We start from the raw sequence: 24,986 nt of genomic DNA on the forward strand, positions 1-24,986 counted from the left end.
CGTGAAGGAAAAAACACACTTGCTTAAACATTTTGCAGCTGTTTTTTTGGGAAGACTTTTGTCTGCCTGTTATTGCAGGGTGCAATGACCAGAGCAGCACTACATTTTCGAAGACGTGTCTGAACGTAAGAATGACCTGCTCTGATGTTTGACAAAACTTGAGATAAACTGAAGACCAAGATATGAAAAAGATGGTATCATAAGTATAGGGAGATGGATTCCAGATACAAACAGACACAGTTAATTTTATATATATATATATATATATATATATATATATATATATATACAAAAAAATTTTTTTTTGGAATCTCCCCTTCAGAGAAATTCTGTTGTTAAGTAATGTCAAATGACTCATGTAATTTACTCACTTCGGATTTGACCCCTATTGGCTAATAATAAGTTGTTATATTTACTTTTTCAATGCCTGTGCAGGACAACCTCTTTATAAGCAGGGACAGTAACATCACACTTACTTGTCCATAGAAAGCGACTCTGAAAAATGTCCCCAGCAGCCTTCGACCTGTGTGCATCACTTCTATTACTTTGGAGTAAGCCCGATGCAGAGTGCTGTACAGGTGACTGAGTTTCTACAGTTAAAATAAGAAAGACAGAAATTTGTGACATTATAGATATTCAATTATGAAATGTTCTTTTTAGCAAATATTATTAATTTTGATATAACTTTATGTTTTACTTTCTGCTTCTGTATTACTTATCTTCACAATCAGATAAGGGATATTCAAATAAGTTAAACAGCTCTTAAATAAACAAAATAGTGCAGGGCATATTATAAATTAACAGAAGCTTTCACATAACACGGATAATGTTGTCTCAGACTAAACACCACCAAAACAAGCTAAAACATTCAATAGGGTCACAGAGAGGAATTAATTTAGTTGCGGTTTGGGTCCATTACACGGGGCTGCTATTGGTGTTTATATGTAATTAGATAAGAAGGATATTAACTTTGCTATTAACAAAGGGGCTTGTTATTTCTGTTTTAAAATTACTTTACTTTAATTATGCTTAGAAGAAAACGATCCCTTGTCAAGTGAATGCATTTGCCAAATTCTCTGGTGTTTACAATAATATGTTATTGAATGGAGGTCATTTATAAGAGTGCTGTATATAACTATTTGACAGTCTTTGAACATTAGCACTTAAGGAAACTGCAAATGGTAAAATGTTGAAATATTAAAGAAACCGACAGAACTTCTCCTGAATCAGGTTTCAGGTGAAAACAGGTTTCAATTTATAACTATTTGCACCTTCATTTTTTAGAAAAGTTGCAAATTTAAAGATACATTCTCCTTAGGAACAGCATGGGCATGCTCTAGTTCCCAGATATGATTATGACTTCAACAATTAAGTGTGTTTACACTGCCACTTCTGAGCAGGATCAATATGCAATTTTGCAACTGAAGCATTTTAAATAAAAATACAATTACATATTTTTGCTAACATAAAATAGCATGCCATTTAGTGTTCATTTTAACAATATTTTATTTATAATAAGGGAAGTAGGGAAGTTAAGTGTTCTCTCATCTGTTCTACTGAAGTGAAGGCTGTCTGTCACCTGTCTTTAAATCAAATGCTGCCGCTGTGCATGCTGGGACTTGAGCTGGTCGAGAGTTTACACTTCCAGGATCAAATGCATCTCCCTGAGAGGTACATTTGATCAGTCTGTCAAGCGTTTACACTGCCATTTCTCAGCAGAATCAAAATGATACCGATGTTCTTGATCATGCTCAGAAGTGTAAATGTGCTAAACACCTTATCATTCACTCGATGATTAGATAAGGAACAACTGCAGGGAAATAAAGAAACCCGACTCCAACAAAGTGCACTACAGTACATTAGAAATATCTTAATTTCCCAAATTCCCTCCTGTTAATTACTTATCATAAAGCACTGCAAGATAAGACATTCATGATTGATTTGGATAGTTCAGTGGAGCACCAGTGGTGACAAGTACAGACACAGAGTCATGAGGCTTTGGAAAGGTTTACCTCAAACTCACGACGCTTTTCATAGACGGGGAGAATGAGCTTGGACACCTCTGCTATTAATTCGTATCGTTCTGCTTTCCACAGACCATCCACACACAACTCCAGCAGCTCCACAAGGATCTCCTGCCAGGAAAAGAAGAGAATGTAGTTTTGAGTTTTAAACCAGGAGCATGACAGCAATCCACAGCAGCTGCAGAAGGACCTCTAACAGCAAAAAAAAAAAAATGGAATTCACAAAATTTTCCAAACTGCACATGTACCCAAGATACCAGGGGAATGGTAGATTTCACTTCCCCACAATCTGCAAAAAAATTATGCATTACAGGAAGATACAAAGACAACCACTGAAAAAATGACTATTGAAACCTCACAATAGATATGTATGTATGTACATTTACTATTATGCATGTATGCATATATTATGCATGTATTTATTTGTGCATTATGCATAATCATGTTAATGTGCCTTTAAGGAAAAAAGGCAGACACCTCAAACTGAAACATGCCCGAAGGGGAGAGCCTCTGGTTAGTTGAAAACAAGGAACTAAGACAGGGATGAAATGGTAACTGTAAGTCTAAAATAAACAAATAAGACACAAAGAGCAAAACAATTTAAATTCCAATGTGTTTCATGGGTATATTTCCTCATGGACAAAGTTGTAGCATTTGTTGTAGCAGTTAATTGCTTGTCAGATGAGGAAGTCAGAAGGAAGACCAACCTCGTATGTCTTTAGTCTCCTCATGTTCTTTGGAAATTGTTGATGTCAAACCGTGGCTTACCTCAGTGTAGTATACTTCTTGCATGCCCACATCCTCCTTCATGGCAGATTCTTCATCAATATTTAGGGTGATCTTTTTAAATGCTGAGAGGCCACTGGAAAAAGTTTCTGGCAAACATAAAATATATATATATTTTTTTTAAATATGGTACATTGTTCTGGTATATTTTTGCTACATTCAATTGAAGATGTATTGTAAGCACAATGGATAATGTCAAATACCTACATCATTTTTTATTTTCTCTCTCTCTCATTGTGTAAGACAACTTAATTGATCAAAATAGATGCTGGTACCACCACACTAGAGGACAGCAAGTACAAGTTCGGAGTTTTCCATATAGATAACAACTAACATGACTGAAAATATACATGCTTTCTATTTTTTAGAAAGCAGTTTCCTGGCATTTCTGTATGTTATCTCTGTACTTGCTTGCCCACACAGGATTTGGGATTTGAAAGATCAATGGATGTTTTTCTCTCCACCATAGTTACCTTTATAAATTACTAAATACCAATTTCAATGAACACTATTGTTTACTTGTAATGATACAATAATAGTCACATAACAATTATTATATTACCCTTCCAATGGTCAAGAGAGGGTTGAGTGAACTGAAGGCTAATGGAGTATCTATCAACAATAAACAACTGGCAGTCCAATGGTCAAACAATTTTAACAATGTTTAATCAAATATTAAATATTTCAATCAACTGGAATCTTTTTATGTCTCTCTAGTCTGTTCAAGCAACTCTGAAAAGTGTTTAGATTTGATAAATAAAGAATAGCAATTAATTACCAAATAACATTGTTTCAAATGAAAGATGTGCAAACACAGAACAACACATATATTTAAAGGATGAATTTGTAAATCGATGAAAATGAGTAGGTTTGAAATATCAACATACTGTACTGTCAAATCTATGGAAAAAAAAAACATCCTCTGTATTTAACAAACATGAAATGTTTTCATTTTGTCAAAGCATACTGTTCTGTATTAATTTAGCATAATCCAAACTTCAAAATGTTGTTTATTAATCACATTTAAGATTTTTTTATAAAGTGAAAAAATATTCAAAAAAAATTCATAATGGTCATTCATGAATATTAAACCAAATATATATGATACAAAATTAGTACTATCTGCAAAATCACTTTTTGATTTAACTCATTGTTACATAGTTTTATTCTGAAGTTTAAAACACTGAATCCAAGAGAATAAATAGATGCACAACACAAGGCTCAATTTTAAAATTCAGTGACTTTGGTTACCATGCTTACATTTTTCATGGTTTTCATTTTGGTTTAAATTAAACACTTGATGTGTTATACAGTATTTTAAATAAAAATAAAATAAAATCATTAACTCATAGGCTTACCTATACACACACACACACACACACACACACACACACACATAAAAATATCAAAAGTAGTTTCTCCACACCTCTGATATTACAACTGATAAAAATGTAAGCAGGTGTGGGCTAAACACACTGTATCATATCTCAGCTCAATCAAGTGGATACTTTAAGTTAAGAGAAAATAGTAATTATTTTTGGCAAATGCAACTCATAATATCTAGCTCCTGATGAAGAGGCCTAATGAAGAAATGGAAATGGCACAGCTTTCCTCCATGATAACTCTATATGAAGTTTGATAAAGACCTGTCAATGGCCGAGTTCCCATGTGTGCTTTTCTACTCCAGAGGCACCGATGCCATTATCGATTGGGAAAACAGATTGATAGAATGCAGTTTTTGGCAAAAAACTACAACAGAAAGTAACAGGAACAATATCATGCAGATGATGAAAAACACCTGTAATTCATGCCCACTGCACATGGCAATCCATGTTCCTACTGCAAATGTTAAAGCCCATCTTGCATCATAATACAAAAACAGCAAGGGAAAGGATCAGTTACTGTGTACCAATAGACAACAATACAGGAAGTACTGGGGATGTGGTTTTATGTTGAGCAATGGCGTATGGTACTGTCATGTTTTTTTATATTAATATTCTGAAAGGCATTAATTGAAACATAATTTGCTTCTAACAATATGACTCCGGAATAATGCTATTCAAAAGAAACTTCAGAGAAACTATGCAAAGCAAATTATTAAATGATTATATTTGTTTGTTAATTTATTTCAGACACTGTGCAGCAACCTTAACCTAAACAGGTTCCAAAAGGTTTTTCTTGTCTTTTTAATGAAGAACTATATTTTCAGAGAGGAAAATAAAAAAGTTAAATTGTTAAAGTTAAACATGTAATTGTACCTTATGAAACAAACAAAAAAGAAATGGAGGAATATGTGTAAAGAATACACACAGTTTCTAACTCATTCAAAACACTACACATTTTACTAAACTGATTGATTTTGAACACCTACTACCAAGGCCAAATTCACTGTCCATGTAATGCAATTTGTTTTCCAAATTTGTTTTATTTATTAATATTTATTTAACTTGTTTGGAAGATAAGATTTGTAACTGAAACAATTAGCCTGGCTATTTTGTGATACTAAGTCTGGATTTCTTGCATATACATCCAACCCCTGGCAATAATAAAATGGGAATTCCCCCAAGCACACAAACTGCCCAGGTTGCCTGTGGTATGTCTAGCGCTGTAGTACAAACAGCAGCGTTTGTCTTTACTGTCTCCGTCAAGCCCAGTGTGAGGCACACAGCCAAAATACCACGGAGAGAGACACACCTGAGCTGCATTCACTGCTGACTGTTTCATTGCAGTTGTATGATCTCTCTTTTTAGGCTGATGATTTTTGTATGGAAGGACTGGGCACATCAGAAATGCACTTCAGGAAATTGTGTATTTAACACCGCCGTTTGGAGCCCTGCCACAACAAACCATTGAAAAGGTATGCTAAAAGTGTGTCATACTTGCTATAGGGAAATCCAAGGGAAGTGTAATCATGATTCTTACTTTTCCTGTGCAGGTACTCCGCCACTAGGGCAGCTACATGGACATAGCACATCGCGGCCTGTGAAGAAAGAGACATATGTAGTGTTAATGTAGTAGTTAAACATGTTGCATTGTCGAAGTTCAGAGAAAAATAATTTAGTTAGGGGTAATCAAATTTTAATGATATATACTATGTGCAGCTTATTTTAGTAAAATATATTCTAATTTTAAATGCATAGTATTTATTTGGAAATTTGAAAAGAAAACGTGCCTAGTACACTTGGAAACATGACAATTTATATATTTATTTTACTTAGGAATACATTTTTATTCAGCACATTTGGTGCAAGTCCGCTGACATCCAAAATACGAAAACACATTAGACACAAAGCTGTACACTGCTCCCTTCAAAATGATGAGGTACTAGAACAAATGTATGATCAAAAATAAATCACTGAATTATGTATTAGGACTAAACCAATTCAATACTTGGACCCTATCAGGTTTTTATTTGTCAGTAGTAACTGGAGTTGTTGATTTTGGGAAACTGATATTGAACGTGAGAAAGTAAAATACAAACCAAAAATTAAAAATTAAAAATTGGGCCATTACCTCCGAGAAGTCACCGTTCTTGACGTGTACTTTGGCCATGCTCTCAAGCCAGGTTTTACGCAGCTCTGGGGTGCTGGCGTAGGACTTGGCCAGGCTATACTGCAGGTCCACGAGCATCTCTGGGTCCCTCTCATGCTCCTTCATCTGAGCTGTGGCCATGAGCACCGTTCGGATTTTCTTTGTCAAGTCCTTCACATCAGAAGGAAATACAGTTGCCTGTGGGGAGATGTGAGGCCAGAGACAGTCATCATGGGCTGTGAGAGGTATATTTATGTTTGAATTTACAAATACAGCCATCCAAAAGGGTTTGGAAAGGAAAATTGGTTTTGATTCTCCTTATTTTATTATAAAAATGATTAATCACAATCTACATTATTTGCCAAATAGTTGTTTGTGTGCAACTTCCATTGGAGGACGTTATTACTGAAGGTAAATCTTTTCCTGTATTCATCCAGCAAACAGATTAATCACAACCTATTGAAACAATGCAGTAAGAATGTGAATACCTTCATGGCCTTGTCACTGTTGGCAAAGTTGTTGATGATGGAAAGAGATTCCTGGAAGCGGGACCCCCCTGTGAGAGCTACGTCTGCGATGAGTTGACTCACCGCAATGATGATCTGGGACACACAACAACACACAATACAGCAAAAAAAAAAAGAACTAAGAAAACGTGTATGTCTGTATCACTGTATCAAAGCACGTACAGTGTGGCCATAGCATGGATGTATTTCTAGGAATAAAAGGTCTGGTGCTGTGCTACAGAAGCTGTGTAGCGGCCCTTCTCCAAAATCAAAGTGGGAAAAAAGCATTCACAATCATAACACTTAGTTCTTTATTTTCTTATCTGGCACTACTTTGACAATTCTTTGAGCTTAATTTCCTAGTAAATGTTTAGTAGCCTATTAGTTAAATGTGACATTTTTTTCAATTTGTCCTGTTTGCGAAGTCAATGTGAATGAAACTGTGGTCCACATGACCAACACCATAACCTAGATTAGCAGAACAGTACACATTTCTGCAAAACAGCAGGTCATTTATGGTTGCCATCACACAAAATGCAAATGCCAAGCACATTTGTGCAAGCCAGTAAACAACACCACACAAGACACAAAAATCTATTTAGTACAATTAGAACATTTGTTCACAGTCAATAACACATACTCCCACACATGTGAATCTCTACTGCACCTGTGCAAAACCTTATTGTTCAATTTTTCAATCAGCAATCAGTCCATAATCACAAATACAAGTGAGTTGGTGTTGGCATGAAATGAAAGGTAGAGGGGGACCACAACCAGGAGCACATAGAGGAAGATGGGTGCATCTACAAGCAGCTCAAAGGGGAAGACACAGAACAGATATTTCCATTGACCTACAGTACTGTGCAAAAGTTGTAGGCAGGTGTGAAAAAATGCTGTAAAGTAAGAATGCTTTCAAAAATAGACTCATCAGTCCAGAGCACCTGCTGCCATTTTTCTGCACCCCAGTTCCTGTGTTTTCATGCATAGTTGAGTCGCTTGGCCTTGTTGCCACGTCGGAGGTATGGCTTTTTGGCCGCAAGTCTTCCATGAAGGACACTTCTCACCAGACTTCTACGGACAGTAGATGGGTGTACCAGGGTCCCACTGTTTTCTGCCAATTCTGAGCTGATGGCACTGCTGGACATCTTCCGATTGCAAAAGGAAGGAAGCATGATGTGTCGTTCATCTGCTCCAGTAAGTTTCCTTGGCTGACCACTGCGTCTACGGTCCTCAACGTTGCCCGTTTCTTTGTGCTTCTTCAAAAGAGTTTGGACAGCACATCTGGAAACCCCTGTCTGCCTTGAAATTTCTGCCTGGGAGAGACCTTGCTGATGCAGTATAACTACCTTGTGTCTTGTTGCTGTGCTCAGTCTTGCCATGGTGTATGACTTTTGACAGTAAACTGTCTTCAGCAACCTCACCTTGTTAGCTGAGTTTGGCTGTTCCTCACCCAGTTTTATTCCTCCTACACAGCTGTTTCTGTTTCAGTGAATGATTGTGTTTCAACCTACATATTGATGATGATCATTAGCACCTGTTTGGAATAATTGTTTAATCATACACCTGACTATATGCCTACAAAATCCCTGACTTTGTGCAAGTGTACCTAGAAGAATTGATGCTGTTTTGGTGGTCACACCAAATATGGATTTGATTTAGATTTTTCTTCTGTTCTCTCACTTTGCATTTAGTTAAATGATAAATATAATCTATTAACATGTCTATTTTTGAAAGCATTCTTACTTCACAACATTTCTACACACCTGCCTAAAACCTTTGCACAGTACTGTATGTGCCACTATCATTGACCATGTGATAAGAGCCACCTATCATGCAAGCTGTTGACTCTCAGAAACTTGTCATCTGATTCTGTTGTGGCTTTGGGTCTGGCAGGCCTCTTCCTGTCAGAGTTTCCTCCAGTTTCCAAGTTCCTTTTGATGGTGTAGGCAACTTAAAAACTGTGCTTAAATTTCAATAAAAACTGGAAAAATTGGGGTGTTCTGAAACTTGTGTAGTGTATCTGTAAGGAGTTTTCCATCATCTTCCTTGACTATTTCATTATATCCATCTATAGAACAGTAAGATAACCTCACTCTGGCGGCCAAGTTAGAAACTTCACAGATACAGTGATTTCAAACAACTCAGTAGGTTTGAGAGAGATGCAGACTACAAATATACAAGAACATCAAATACTTCAGATTCTACAAAGTGTCAGGTTGGCAATTACCGACCAGGTCTTGAATCAACATCAACTAAGAATGAAACAGCTGCAAGTACCTTTGACAGGAACAGTGACAGAGTGAAGGAGATTAGGTTCCAGTCTTTATAGGTCAGGGCTCATCACAGTAATGCATTTCCTTACAATAGTTAGTTGCAGACAATGGCTACCCATGTTCATTTTGTGTTTCCCTTATATTCATATATCTGGATGAAGCGGGATTCAATTTGCTCAGAATGAACAGACATCAGCCTCATCGATCACAGAGCCACAGTCATTATGCCAGGCCAGAGCGGTGGGGATATTGCCATGTGTGCAGCCATCTCCAGAGAAGGTGTTCTTTACTGTTGGCCCATACAACACATCACACCTAATTGTGTGCACAATAGAATTGTACACCCTGAAGAGAGAGAGCTGCTGAGGTCTGATATGCCAAACTTTGTAACAATTACAGAATTTGTTGTTGTTGATGTAATCAGCTTGGTCCTGAGAATCTTCAGAGGACTTGATTTATATTTACTGTAAAATATTTCCAGCTTCATTCGATGTATCAAGAATATTACTGTAACTGAATATAGTAAAATCTTTTGTCAAAGTATTTTTTCCCATTGAGTGAAATTGTTTCTACTTTTGTCTTCTTGCTAGTCAGAGAATATGATTACAGCTCATGCTGGTGTGAAATGTTGACTGACCATTTATGCTTTATTTTATAAACAAGCAGAAGAAGAGAAAGAGCATGGACAGGGTTGACCATGTCATATTGATGCTCACAGATTATAGTGTTTATTGTGCCATTGAAAATGACTGATGGAAATACATTTGTATTAGATGACAAATGCTACTGTTTTGATGAACTGATTTGATTTTGGGATGAGTATTTGCTGTTTTGAGTGCATTTCGCAAAGGATTTGTGTCATTTTGGCCAAACGGGTTTCAGTTTGGGGCCTGTGTTAATTGTTTTGAAAAAGTTAATTCTGTTTGGAGAAATGTGTTCAAGCAATCGAGAAAAACTGAAATCCTGTAAATTAGACAAATGTACACAAATACCACAGTCTGCAGAGCAGCTCCTGATCTAACCTGTAGATGTGTCCGTAGGAAGGTTTTCCTCTTGGTGAATTCAAAGTTGTTTCTCATGAGGAAGTAGAGAAGGGCTGCGGCCTCGCCTCTATTGGAGCTGAGTTTGGAGGTGCAGCATTTCAGGACCTCGTAGCAGAAGGCAGCGCACAGGTTCACCCTGCCCTTGAACACTGCAGAGGGAAACTGAAAGACAGCAAACCAGCATATTCATTTAGTCCTCAAAAAACAAGATGTAAGGTACACAGAAGGCATTTCTTCTGATGTTAATATAGATTGTTTTGTTTTTTAAAAAGGCAACATCATCCAATTATAATACATTTTGTATTAAAACAGAAGAGTAGTTTAATTTAATGTTGATTTATAGCAGTTCAGAATTCACAGGTTCACTGTATGATAGCTGTCACTTCTGCATTCTGCATGAACCTATGCACGCCAGTCTTGGGACAGAACTTGATTACATCTCACACAGACTGACAAGAAATAAACCACAAAATCAGACAGCCCAACTTGAAGGTATTGCAGTGTGGGGAAACAAGTAAACACTGGATCAGTATTGGATAATGAGGACTATGATGTCTGCAGTGTATTTGCTTGGTCACAGAAATTTCTTATGGATGCCAAGGCTGCTTTCATGAAATTAGACCTTCTGTGCCTACCTTACTGATGAATGCTCTGAGAGATGCAAAGACGTGTTTAAGAGCAGCCTCAGATTGTCCCATCTTAAGGAAAGTCAGGTATATGTCAAATACCTTCTTCATCAGTGGGTTGTGACCATCGTTATCTAGGAGTTGGGTCTGTAAAAAACAATAACAGGTTTCCACATGGCAAGCATACATAACATTAAAGGTTGGGCCACATCACTATGTGTGGGAAGACCTACACACAAATGTATGTTCTGCTAGCACTGTGCAACTACAGTGAGGGAAAAAAATATTTGATACCCTGCTGATTATGTATGTTTGCCCACTGACAAATAAATGATCAGTCTATAATTTTAATGGTAGGTGTATTTTAACAGTGACAGACAGAATAACAACAAAAAAATCCAGAAAAACGCATTTCAAAAAAGTTATACATTGATTTGCATGTTAATGAGGGAAATAAGTATTTGATCCCCTATCAATCAGCAAGATTTCTGGCTCCCAGGTGTCTTTTATATAGGTAACGAGCTGAGATTAGGAGCACTCTCTTAAAGGGAGTGCTCCTAATCTCAGCTCGTTACCTATATAAAAGACACCTGTCCACAGAAGCAATCAATCAATCAGATTCCAAACTCTCCACCATGGCCAAGACCAAAGAGCTGTCCAAGGATGTCAGGGACAAGATTGTAGACCTACACAAGGCTGGAATGGGCTACATGACCATCACCAAGCAGCTTGGTGAGAAGGTGACAACAGTTGGTGCCATTATTCGCAAATGGAAGAAACACAAAATAACTGTCAGTCTCCCTCGGTCTGGGGCTCCATGCAAGATCTCACCTCGTGGAGTTTCAATGATCATGAGAACGGTGAGGAATCAGCCCAGAACTACACGGGAGGATCTTGTTAATGATCTCAAGGCAGCTGGGACCATAGTCACCAAGAAAACAATTGGTAACACACTACGCCGTGAAGGACTGAAATTCTGCAGCGCCCGCAAGGTCCCCCTGCTCAAGAAAGCACATGTACAGGCCCGTCTGAAGTTTGCCAATGAACATCTGGATGATTCAGAGGAGAACTGGGTGAAAGTGTTGTGGTCAGATGAGACCAATATCAAGCTCTTTGGCATCAACTCAACTCGCCGTGTTTGGAGGAGGAGGAATGACCCCAAGAACATCATCCCCACCATCAAACATGGAGGTGGAAACATTATGCTTTGGGGGTGTTTTTCTGCTAAGGGGACAGGACAACTGCACCGCATCAAAGGGACGATGGACGGGGCCATGTACCGTCACATCTTGGGTGAGAACCTCCTTCCTTCAGCCAGGGCATTGAAAATGGGTCGTGGATGGGTATTCCAGCATGACAATGACCCAAAACACACAGCCAAGGCAACAAAGGAGTGGCTCAAGAAGAAGCACATTAAGGTCCTGGAGTGGCCTAGCCAGTCTCCAGACCTTAATCCCATAGAAAATCTGTGGAGGGAGCTGAAGGTTCGAGTTGCGAAACGTCAGCCTCGAAACCTTAATGACTTGGAGAGGATCTGCAAAGAGGAGTGGGACAAAATCCCTCCTGAGATGTGTGCAAACCTGGTGGCCAACTACAAGAAACGTCTGACCTCTGTGATTGCCAACAAGGGTTTTGCCACCAAGTACTAAGTCGAAGGGGTCAAATACTTATTTCCCTCATTAACATGCAAATCAATTTATAAGTTTTTTGAAATGCGTTTTTCTGGATTTTTCTCTCACTGTTAAAATACACCTACCATTAAAATTATAGACTGATCATTTCTTTGTCAGTGGGCAAACGTACAAAATCAGCAGGGGATCAAATACTTTTTTCCCTCACTGTATGTCAATATCAGAAACAAGACAGGAATTCACTTCAAAATAGAAGATTAGTGTGAGGATTCACTCAAGCCACACTGTGGCAGTTGGTCTGAGTTTGGTTTGTGCTTCTCTAGGTGTTAGTCTTTCATGTACACACCACATCTTTTAGGCTGTGGAATGAATTAACTTACAAGGGTGAGTATTTTTTAATGTTATGATAAAGTATCAGGCTGGCATGGATTCTATTCATTAAGGAAAATAGTTTTGTTTTGGCTAAGATAAGCAGTGTTGAAACAATACATTTCTAATAGAATAAACAGTGGAAACAGCTGTATTACAGCTGTTCAGATACTAATGAAGGGACTTCAGACTAGCTGTTTTCGGTTACAATATTATAAGCCCTTATAAACAGCTTGTATGAATATCTTTACATGCAGAAATGCGTCTGAAATGCAGTTTAATATCAAGTTCTCAGTAACTTAATTGTTAATTTCAGCTTGCACAGTTTTTTGATATGTATAGGTTTGAACTTGGTCCAAAACAGCTGCTGGATTTTCTGTTTATTCTTTCCATTTACTTATCAAGTTGTTATTGACTTAACCACTTATTTGCCTACTAAGAAGGTGGTAATTTCAGTTTAACTGTGAAGCACTCCAGTACCAGGGTTGCCCACCTCTGCCCTGCCGATATCAGTATATATGTGTATCACCAATGTGTCACCTTACCTTAAAACTCTGGGTGAAGAGCGCAATGATGTCCAGCACAATTAGGCTGGACTCTGTGGCAATGTTTCCCTCCAGCAAAGACTGGTGTGTTACATCTGCATCTGATTATCCAAGACATGAAAGAGGTTGATGTTTAAAGTGTGTACAGGACAAAGACAACAGACCTAATACCGCTGCCGCAGTGGCATAGCCAGTGGTGGAAACTGGGAACTACATACTGGGAAGAATACTGTCTTTTGAAGGTAGACCACAATCTATAATGAAAAATGTAAGCAATTGTTGAAAGGGTCCACTGCATGATAGTACAATGTTTGATTTTCCTTTTTTCTTTTCTTCTTTTTTGCTATTCATCACCCAACACAATTAAGTTTAAGATTAAGATTAAGTTTCAAACGGTGGTCTCAAAGGTTTAAATCTATACTGTGAGGCATCCGTTATATTGGGTTTTCTTAAAGGAGAAGAATAATGTAGTCGATTCTGAAAATGTAACAATTGCCATTGAAACGATGGGTTGTGTATGCAATGTGGTTATCTGAGAAAAGAATCACTGCCCAAGGGGGAGGGGTTTTCAGCATGCGCCCTGGAACGTATCGAAGACGTTTGTCTATCAAAGCTGCCATTGGCCCTTGTGCCTGTCACTCAAACACGACCCTTCCGCTTCCTGTTTGTGTAAAAGGTGATGTCTGCACAAAGACTTCCTCTTTTTGCTGGGAGCTAGAACTCCCGCATGACCTTGCAACCCTTAGGCAGTGCTTCTTTTCTCAGATAACCACGGTTGCATACGCAACCCCTCGTTATCTTTCGAGTTAGAAGCAATGGGGGAGGGGTTACAGTATAACCAAACTGTCGCAAGGGAGGAGGCAGCGAGCTGGTAAGAAAGCTTGCCCTGAGGCGTACCTACTAGGAGCCATACCAACTCTATGATAGAAGCCACAGGGGCCCCTTGGGGCCACATCCGGGCTGCCCAGACGCAAAGACTGCAGTCACTCTGAACTGAGAAGAAATAATGAATGGTGTATCCACGTGGCTACAAGAAACCTTGTGCCTACCGCAAAGCCTAGTAATAGCGGCCCCCTGCTCTACTAGCAGGGCTAGGAGTGGGGCAAATACCAGTACCACACCTTATAAGCACAGGGTGCAGTCTCACACCCTGTGCACAACATACAGCCGGCTAACCTGGATAGCCACTGCTGGATAATTAAATTAAATAATGGAACTATATACACAGCAGGGCAACAAGAGCCAACTCAAGTGCCTTCCGCTGGACACAGCAGCAGTGGCCACCAACACATCCAACAAAGCTAGGACGGGCCCACAGACTGCTGGCAAAGGAACTATATACATGGTGTCCACAATCCAGTGCAAGAGGCGCTGCTTTGAAAGCGCCTGGCACCGCGTCTGTGCTCCGTGGGACACAAACACTTGGTCCGAGTGCCGAATGTCCTTAGTGCGCTCCAAATAACACCTGAGAGCCCACACCGAGCACAACAGGTGTAGCCATCAACTCAATAGGCCTGTTGATATGGAAAGGAGACAGCACATTCGGGAGGAACGCAGGATTAGGCCAAAGCATAACATTGGAACCATCTCCCACAAAATGGACACACGCAGGGTGAATGGACAGGGCGTGTAACTCGCTCACGTGTTTTGCCGACGTGATTGCCAACAAAAACGCTGTCTTCAGTGATACTTATCTTAGGTCAACTGACTGCAAGGGCTCAAACAGGGCGTTGGAAAGCATGTCCAGCACTACATCAAGACGCCACGTGGGCAGAGAAGAAGCGTGGGTAGGCCTCAACCAGAAACTGTGCCAGAAACTGCGCCGCCAAAAAATGAGAGCCCGGAGGCTTGCCATCAATCCTGACATGACATGAGGAGATGGCGGCCAAATAAGCCCTGAGCATGGACGGGGACTTGCCCTGGTCCGACAGCTCCTGCAGGAATTGCAGAATGACACCTATATGGCAATTAACTAGGTCATGAGACTTCTCCTGACACCAAGTTTGAAAAGTCCACAAGCAGTAGGAGTACTGCAACCTCGTAGAGGGAGCTCTCGCCGACTGAATAGTAGCTACTACCACGATCCTGCTCATGGGCCAGGCCCAGTAAAACATGTTTTATTCACAAACACAGAGGTTCTCACCTGTCTTCACGAACCAAGGCGAAGGGCAAAAAGAGGAAGTCTTTGTGCAGACGTCACCTTTTATACAAACGGGAAGCGGAAGGGTCCTGTTTGAGTGATGAGCACAAGGGCCAATGGCAGCTTTGATAGACAAACGTCTTAGATACGTTGCAGCGCACATGCTGAAAAACCCTCCCCCTTGGGCAGTGCTTCTAACTCAAAAGATAACTACGATGATACACACCAGGGTTTAAAGTGAAGGAATTGTCCATGGTGTTGAGCTGCTGAAGTTTGGTCTGCATCAACCCAGGTCTGCTACGCATGGCTGGCATGGTCTGTGACTTTCTATCTGGGGCAAAGTGCTTAGAAACCAAGCCATCCTGACTCCTAGAAACACAAAAGAAGGGGGACAAAACACTGTAAATGCCAGTCAAAAATAAACTTATAGTTCAACATTTTCCATAATTATTTTACGCCTTTTTATGGTGATGCACACCCTATGCTGTGTAGAGCCATATAGGGCTATTAGCATGTACTTTGTAAGGACGAATGTATGTCTGCTTTACAAATGTCTCTTGCAATAAAACACAATCTAGTAGCCTACAACTTTGCTGTTCAGTTAAATGTTTATGCTGTCATCAGTTACAAATGAACCGTGAAGAAGAATAGTTTATTTAAACACTTGGTAGTGCCAGTCTGCGGCTGTACAACAGCCTGTTGTCACAGAAGTAATCATCACTGCAGATGGTGCAGGAACACACTATCTAATTTCCTTTTACAAGACTTGTGAACCTATGAAGTGAGCCCATGAATCCAGTAAACAGGGACTACCAATTATTTTATGTATTTAAATACTGTTAGGTAGTGAAATATAAAGTAGAATCGAACAGTATGAGGGTACCTTCGTGGACTATTGAGATTTCAGAGTGCATTTAAAAACTGCAGTGGTGTACTGCACATATACACCAATCAGCCATAACATTATGACCACCTGCCTAATATTGTGTAGGTTCCCCTTTTGCCGCCAAAACAGCCCTGACCCGTCGAGGCATGGACTCCACTAGACCTCTGAAAGTGTGCTGTGGTATCTGGCACCAAGACGTTAGCAGCAGATCCTTTAAGTCCTGTAAGTTGCGAGGTGGGGCCTCCATGGATTGGACTTGTTTGTCCAGCACATCCCACAGATGTTCGATTGGACTGAGATCTGGGAAATTTGGAGGCCAAGTCAACACCTTCAACTCGTGATTCATCAGACCAGGCCACCTTCTTCCATTGCTCCGTGGTCCAGTTCTGATGCTCACATGCCCATTGTAGGCGCTCTCGGCAGTGGACAGGGGTCAGCATGGGCATCCTGACTGCCCTGCGGCTACGCAGCCCCATACGCAACAAACTGCGATGCACTGTGTGTTCTGACACCTTTCTATCAGAACCAGCATTCACTTTTTCAGCAATTTGAACTACAGTAGCTCGTCTGTTGGATCGGACCACATGGGCCAGCCTTCGCTCCCCACGTGCATCAATGAGCCTTGGCCACCCATGACCCTGTCACCGCTTTTCCTTCCTTGGACCACTTTTGACAGGTACTGACCACTGCAGACCGGGAACACCCCACAAGAGCTGCAGTTTTGGAGATGCTCTGACCCAGTCGTCTAGCCATCACAATTTGGCCCTTGTCGAAGTCGCTCAGATCCATACGCTTGCCCATTTTTCCTGCTTCTAACACATCAACTTTGAGGACAGAATGTTCACTTGCTGCCTAATATATCCCACCCACTGACAGGTGCCATGATAACGAGATTATCAGTGTAATTCACTTCACCTGTCAGTGGTCATAATGTTATGGCTGATCGGTGTATACTGATACAGTGGGGGAAAAAAGTATTTGATCCCCTGCTGATTTTGTACGTTTGCCCACTGACAAAGAAATGATCAGTCTATAATTTTAATGGTAGGTGTATTTTAACAGTGAGAGACAGAATAACAACAAAAAAATCCAGAAAAATGCATTTCAAAAAAGTTATAAATTGATTTGCATGTTAATGAGGGAAATAAGTATTTGACCCCTTCGACTTAGTACTTGGTGGCAAAACCCTTGTTGGCAATCACAGAGGTCAGACGTTTCTTGTAGTTGGCCACCAGGTTTGCACACATCTCAGGAGGGATTTTGTCCCACTCCTCTTTGCAGATCCTCTCCAAGTCATTAAGGTTTCGAGGCTGACGTTTGGCAACTCGAACCTTCAGCTCCCTCCACAGATTTTCTATGGGATTAAGGTCTGGAGAGTGGCTAGGCCACTCCAGGACCTTAATGTGCTTCTTCTTGAGCCACTCCTTTGTTGCCTTGGCTGTGTGTTTTGGGTCATTGTCATGCTGGAATACCATCCATGACCCATTTTCAATGCCCTGGCTGAAGGAAGGAGGTTCTCACCCAAGATTTGACGGTACATGGCCCCGTCCATCGTCCCTTTGATGCGGTGCAGTTGTCCTGTCCCCTTAGCAGAAAAACACCCCCAAAGCATAATGTTTCCACCTCCATGTTTGACGGTGGGGATGGTGTTCTTGGGGTCATTCCTCCTCCTCCAAACACGGCGAGTTGAGTTGATGCCAAAGAGCTCGATTTTGGTCTCATATGACCACAACACTTTCACCCAGTTCTCCTCTGAATCATTCAGATGTTCATTGGCAAACTTCAGACGGGCCTGTACATGTGCTTTCTTGAGCAGGGGGGCCTTGCGGGCGCTGCAGGATTTCAGTCCTTCACGGCGTAGTGTGTTACCAATTGTTTTCTTGGTGACTATGGTCCCAGCTGCCTTGAGATCATTAACAAGATCCTCCCGTGTAGCTCTGGGCTGATTCCTCACCGTTCTCATGATCATTGAAGCTCCACGAGGTGAGATCTTGCATGGAGCCCCAGACGGAGGGAGACTGACAGTTATTTTGTGTTTCTTCCATTTGCGAATAATCGCACCAACTGTTGTCACCTTCTCACCAAGCTGCTTGGCGATGGTCTTGTAGCCCATTCCAGCCTTGTGTAGGTCTACAGTCTTGTCCCTGACATCCTTGGACAGCTCTTTGGTCTTGGCCATGGTGGAGAGTTTGGAATCTGATTGATTGATTGCTTCTGTGGACAGGTGTCTTTTATACAGGTAACGAGCTGAGATTAGGAGCACTCCCTTTAAGAGAGTGCTCCTAATCTCAGCTCGTTACCTGTATAAAAGACACCTGGGAGCCAGAAATCTTGCTGATTGATAGGGGATCAAATACTTATTTCCCTCATTAAAATGCAAATCAATGTATAACTTTTTTGAAATGCGTTTTTCTGGATTTTTTTGCTGTTATTCTGTCTGTCACTGTTAAAATACACCTACCATTAAAATTATAGACTGATCATTTCTTTGTCAGTGGGCAAATGTACAAAATCAGCAGGGGATCAAATACTTTTTTTCCCTCACTGTATATAGACAGTGCGGTATTGTAGTGTCAGTAGCACACTATCCTCTAGCATGCGAGGCGCTTGTGAATATCTGTGCTGCCTGCCATATCAAGTTCCTGTTGAGGGAAACTCTATCTTAAGTCAAAAGATAAGGGCACAGTTTGTGCAAGAGTGCACATGAATAAAAATCATCCTAAAAACAAGAACAGTGTTTCACAATTCCCTGTTTTTCAACAATAAAGATGATACACCACAGAATATATATAAAGTATGTGAGTGCTGGATTCTATTTTGGCCTTTAATTTTGAAAATGACCTCTGAGCATCTTAATTTTATGTATGTATTTATTTTATTAAATAATACTTAAAATGAAAAAGGTAGGAACATGCATCTGAACAGTTCCCTGTATGAATAGTAGGGGAAATATATATATTTTTGTCAAAATTGTATTAAACAGGAAAGGCTTCTGGAAAGGGTTGAGGTCTTGTACAGATTTTAATGAAGATTCATATAAATCAATCTATTAAAAGAAAATGTTCACAGTCACTGGAACTTGAGAATTATTGTCCTAGTTGACTGTGGAGTGTGTGCTGTCATTGTGTATAATCCAAATATAATGACTGAACACTGAATACACAGGACATACTTAGTGATAATAAATGTGTGATACATTTTCAGACTGACAGTCCCAGAGTAAACAGAACCTCTGATCCAATGTTATTTTCAGCCCTGCTGGTGCTCAACTTGAAAATCAAGAAAGCTTAATAGAAAATACCTGGCAATATTCCTTTTTCCGATGTATCTGAACTGTACAAGGCATATTCTGAAAGAGATTGAAAAATGTTGAAAAGGTACTCATGATTACCCATTATTCCAGCTTTCAACACGTAACATATTCTACTATACTCTAGAATGGGGTTTCTAGTTTACTTGATCACACTAAAGCATTCTGGTATTATATAATGTACAGAAGACTTAAATCAGAATTACAACAGATAAGTATGATACAATCTACACTCATATTGAAAGTAATTTGCTTTGCTGACCATGAACAGTACAAGTAAGATTGGAAAACAAAACTCAAAACATTGACCATATGACAATGTTCACCACATTTTTATATAAATACGACTATAAAACAAACACTAAATACAGAAAACAATATTATTTTTATGTTTCTGAACCTACATTGTCTGTAAACAGATATGTATCTTTAAACTTGCAGATGTAATTAAAGATAATTGGAACCATGCCTTGTGCTGAATCAAATAAATCATACTAAAAGTGCTTTAGGGCTACTACATTTTATAAAGTGGAACATTTAGAGGAACACTGGATTTGTGAAGTTGAGCCTTACTTTATGTATGTTTTCCTATGACTTATGCATCACAAAATATAATATGAAGTAAGTTTTTGAAATATGTTCACAAGCTGCACAGTCACCATGAAGACATACTTACTCTAGCAGGGAGAGGAAGTTCATTACTTCTTGCGCAGAAACTTTGTTCCAATAAGCCAGCAAAGTATCTACAAGCACGAAAAGAAGAAGGAAGATTAAAGTCATCCAATAACCACAGATTCGTGAGTTAGACCTTCAAAGACAGTACTGACCTTCTGATATAGTTTTTACAATGTGCAGAAAACACATCAAAAGACTTTTGACCTCATACTGGCTGAACCTGTTCAACGGTGGCACTCTGCTTATTGTTGAACTTCTTCTATGCATCTATGAGAAAATAAATATGGTTAGTTATCCTAGTAATTATTTAAATTAGAGTTCGGTCTCCGGGATACTTACTAATATAGACAACCAGCAACTGCAAAAGATTTTTCCAGTAATACATCCGTCAAGTGTTTTATTATATTGCTTCAGTAGCAATTATACAATTTCATGAAGAAATAACCCATGGTGTGATTTACCCCATCTGTGGTGTCTGGTGCGCTGTGATCGATGAAGAGTGACCCTCGAGAGTCTTCTCGCTTCACCACATGACCATTTTGAGCACTGAATCCTGTTGTTTATACACACATCAGAGAGAAAACAAGTATTATAAATTCAACTGAAAATCCTACAATCATTAATGACCACTACTTGAAAATACTGATTATGTTTTATAATTGGAAAAAATAAGGATAGAAAAGTACCCAGATCTTTGTCTATCATGGTATTTGATCTGCTGTTCTGGTTTGAGGGATAGGTGAACATCAAGTCATCTCTGGAAGCCTGTACAAATACAACAACAAAAGTGCTTTCTGTGGTTTAAGAATTCATGCACACAGGAATATGGAGCATGCACTGAAAGATGTCCAGTCACCAAAATACCAATACTCATAGACAAACAGCAGCAATGTTGATATATTCCAGGCCTACATCAAGGATCTCCAAGGACAAACATGCACAAACCTTTACAAGACTGCTTTTGACACCAAAATAAGCATAACTGCAACAGGTAAACAGAAAACAATGTACAACATCTACAGGTCAGATGATACACCATTAACCCTTTCATTAACACAAATAGAAAAAGTACATATGCATCCCAGAGGCTATAAATAATGGCAAGAAACCTTTTTCAAGTAATCGTTTTTGGGGATTCTACACATGGAAGAAATATTGGAAGAAAGTGTAAGTGTAAGTGAAAGTGTTTTGGGTGTGCTCTCTTATCTAGTGTTGATGTTCAAAATAATTATATTCGTGGTGAATGATATTGCAACCGTTTTCGTGTTAGCATGCAATTAAATTGAAACTATGTATGCATGTACAGACTACAAAATTACTCACAGACTTCACTTCATACTGGTGGGAGGATGTTTATTACACAATTATTAAAATATATACTAATTGTCTCTTTAACTCAGAAAACTCTTATGCTCATCTTTCATGTACACCTGTGAGGTTAATTGATACATTTTGCAGAGAATGGATGATAAGAAGCTCATTGTACAAACTGAACAATATCAACAGTGTTTTTTTGATAATGAGCTGAATTACCTTTACATTATTATGTTAGAAAGTCTGAATCATTTGTTGTGACAAGCTGCACTAGCCTGCAGCAAAGTTCTATATGAAAATAAATATTACATTTCATCTTAAAGATATCTGTCTGTTTGGCATGCACTGGCCAAAATTTCTAACTCTATGAATCACCTATGCAAGGCTTCCTGATTGCAAGTGTTCAAATCAAGAGCTTATTGAATAGTTAGTGTGGTTTTTGCATTTGCTTCTTCTATGCACTCTGCATTTACAATAATACAAATACCATATATTTTTAACATTCAAAGAATGTTGCGACAAAGCTTTTTGCACAACTTATATTTTGTTTAGCTTAGACTACTGAATCTAAGAATCAGGCAGTGGGTTTTTCCTTTCAAAATTTGCTTAGATTGCTGCAGAAGTCAGAATTTTCATTTTGGTTTGGACCCAGGACTGATGAAATGCAAGATCCAGTGACAACTTTCAGTGATCATTGCTTAATTTGGCCAGTGTACTAAGCTGCTGGTGTTTAACAAGTAAATACATTATTTAAAAATGAGATTTTTAAAAATATTTAGTAAAGAGCCATTGGATCATATCCTATAGCAATGATAAGGATATAGATGGGACTTACACTCATTGGAAGCCCTGAATGCACTCCCAATGGGTCACTCATGGAGAGCTGGGTGATGTTTTCATATAGCAGCTCAAACAGTGGCATGTAAAGAAGAGAGATTCTTGCCTGCTGGTTCTATAGACAAGGAAAAGAGATTGGAAATACAATCAGCAGTGAATATATATTTTGTGATGATGCTTGTCAAATAAGGTATACACCCAATGTGTCCTGGAAAAGTTTTTTTGTCTTTAGCTGTTGGAATAACAACAGATGACTTTGTGAGAAAAAGAGGAAGTTAAAATTTGAGAATTTCAACAAAACACTTCACAGTGAATGCATCTTGTTTTGCAGGCAGATTGTCATGTGCTGTTGGGCATGGTAGAGAAAGACAGAGGTAAATGTAATTATAATAATTATAAGGGGTATAAATAATGATGTGGCATTTGCCTTTGCACATCCAACTATATCAAGTGCATTATTCTGGGTGTAGTCTGGAATTACTTTTGGCTTACCTTGTACACTGTATACCTGTCATCGAACGCGTGTTTGATCATGAGGTTCTTCAGCACAGCTACAGAGAGGTGCCGTATTTCAGGACAGTCCTGAAGTGCCACAGCTACCTCCCTCAGCAAAAGCCCCACAAGGAAGTGGTTCCTACAGTACTCTTCAGTCAGGTTGTACTCAAGATTCAGGTCTGGAGTAGAAAGCATAATAAAATAATTAAGAACATGAAGGCAAATAAGATAAGCAGTTCTAAACAGATCACCAGCTGTTTGAAAGGTTAATCTGAATTATAAGGTAACGGAACAGATGTTGGACCCACGAACATGTATGAAAAAAATAAATCCCATGACTATACAAAATATATATCTTAACTGAGACTAGGTCTTTAACATAACTTACTTTAGTTATTTTCAGTAATAGCAAAACCTGCAAACCCCCGCCCCAAAAAAAGCATGACTTAAGGTGCTTTGTTTTTATAGCAAGAATTGACATGATCATTCCTTAGCTCTGATTACATTTCAAGCAAACATACTCCAATCTGCATTCGCTCAACTACTCTACAAAGCAATCTGGCACACAAGCATTTACTAATGAAGCAAATTGTATTTAAAACATGTTAGTAGATAGAGAAGCCAATGAGCAACACTTAAAAAAAGTAAATATCATTGTTAGAAAGAAACAAAACAAGTCATGATTAAGAATCAGTTTTGCATTACTCGTTTTATAGTCTGTAGTAGTACCTACCTACTACACCAAAACGTTCCACCGCATATGAAATAAAATCTAATCACAAAAAAAGAATGAATAAATAAAATAAAAAATAGTGTAAAAAATACATATTACCAGAATAAAAGGGAGCATATTGCATATTGTTATAAACTATACAACTTCTGTTTCACCTAAATCCCAAATTAGTTCACCAAGAAATTAAACTGTGAGGACACGATTTAGTTGTTTTAATAGTATGTATGCAAAGACATGAACATGATCGCTGAGTGTACAGTATATGGAAAGTACAAAAATATGATTAAACTTGTGAGTAACTTTAAATTTACCTTGAACTCTCTGCAGTTTGGTTCTTCCAAAAGTCATAGGCAGATTGAGAGGGATGTAGTGCTCATGGTTGCAGACTGTCATCAGGAAATCAAACTTGAACTCTGTGAGCACCTATTGGAAATGTTACATTGTTAACAAAACACCATCTGACAATCTATTTTGAAAGTGTGTTAATGCCTGTGTCTGACAAACATTAATAGATACAATGGAATCATCAGATACTAATAAAGGCTGATGCACCAAAATACATGCAAACCAACCTGTACATTTTGCACACTCTGGTAATTCTGCATATGTTCCATGTTTATTCTAAAAGTAGGCCGTTAAATCCCGATTAGCATTGCAGTTCCCGTGAGAACCAGAGAGAAGCACTGTCAACCAACTACATATCAGCTGAATGTCTGCATATAAGATAACTGAGTGAAACAAAAATGCCAAGCTGCATACTGTTTTTGACAAACAATTACTTAGTCATAAGCACCTATGGACTGATATGAATTTGCCAGTACATTTTCATAAGCATCTTCATGACCTCACATGACAAATTTATCAGACTGAAATCTCACCTTGGGATCTTTGAGGCTAAAACCACAGATGTAGTCATTTACCAGGCTGAATGCAAATCCTCTGTCCATGAATGTAAAGCAGCGCTGCAAAGAGCCAAAATAAAAAACAATTGGAGTGCCATGTGGTATTTTAATCCTTCAGATGCAGAAAGATGAAACTGGTCTACTGACCTTGATGAAGCTGGCCAAGGCCACATTGACATTTCTTGCTTCCTCATGAATCTCTCCATAGCGAATAGTGATGTGTGGAATTATGGCCAAGAGCAGTGACTGCAGGGCTTGATGGTATGTGTCAGGGAACCGCTGAGCTCTGGGCATCTATGTGGACAGTTCACAGAGACATTAGATAGAAAGCAATAGAAACTGCTCCATTCAGTGTGATTT

General features: G+C 39.1%; 1 protein-coding gene across 4 annotated transcripts in view; it reads right to left on the bottom strand.

The window, feature by feature from the left end:
• Positions 1–24,986, bottom strand: part of dock11 (dedicator of cytokinesis 11) — an 81,191-nt gene that overhangs the window by 18,229 nt on the left and 37,976 nt on the right. For 3 of the 4 annotated variants that reach the window (XM_066714925.1, XM_066714929.1, XM_066714927.1), the window contains exons 28-48: positions 24,774–24,920; positions 24,603–24,686; positions 24,036–24,147; positions 23,725–23,763; positions 22,989–23,170; positions 22,495–22,611; positions 21,032–21,110; positions 20,807–20,898; positions 20,498–20,612; positions 20,347–20,413; positions 19,662–19,709; positions 15,701–15,843; positions 13,335–13,435; positions 10,799–10,936; positions 10,143–10,325; positions 6,830–6,943; positions 6,324–6,539; positions 5,733–5,790; positions 2,793–2,899; positions 2,013–2,135; positions 477–590 (exon numbers count right to left, since the gene is read on the bottom strand). In XM_066714925.1, the coding sequence (XP_066571022.1) occupies positions 477–590; positions 2,013–2,135; positions 2,793–2,899; positions 5,733–5,790; positions 6,324–6,539; positions 6,830–6,943; positions 10,143–10,325; positions 10,799–10,936; positions 13,335–13,435; positions 15,701–15,843; positions 19,662–19,709; positions 20,347–20,413; positions 20,498–20,612; positions 20,807–20,898; positions 21,032–21,110; positions 22,495–22,611; positions 22,989–23,170; positions 23,725–23,763; positions 24,036–24,147; positions 24,603–24,686; positions 24,774–24,920 (2,379 nt within the window). The remainder of the gene's footprint in view (positions 1–476; positions 591–2,012; positions 2,136–2,792; positions 2,900–5,732; positions 5,791–6,323; positions 6,540–6,829; positions 6,944–10,142; positions 10,326–10,798; positions 10,937–13,334; positions 13,436–15,700; positions 15,844–19,661; positions 19,710–20,346; positions 20,414–20,497; positions 20,613–20,806; positions 20,899–21,031; positions 21,111–22,494; positions 22,612–22,988; positions 23,171–23,724; positions 23,764–24,035; positions 24,148–24,602; positions 24,687–24,773; positions 24,921–24,986) is intronic. The other variant, XM_066714926.1, reaches the window with a different exon arrangement.

Source organism: Amia ocellicauda, chromosome 10 (genome assembly GCF_036373705.1).
Source record: "Amia ocellicauda isolate fAmiCal2 chromosome 10, fAmiCal2.hap1, whole genome shotgun sequence".
NCBI lineage: Eukaryota > Metazoa > Chordata > Actinopteri > Amiiformes > Amiidae > Amia > Amia ocellicauda.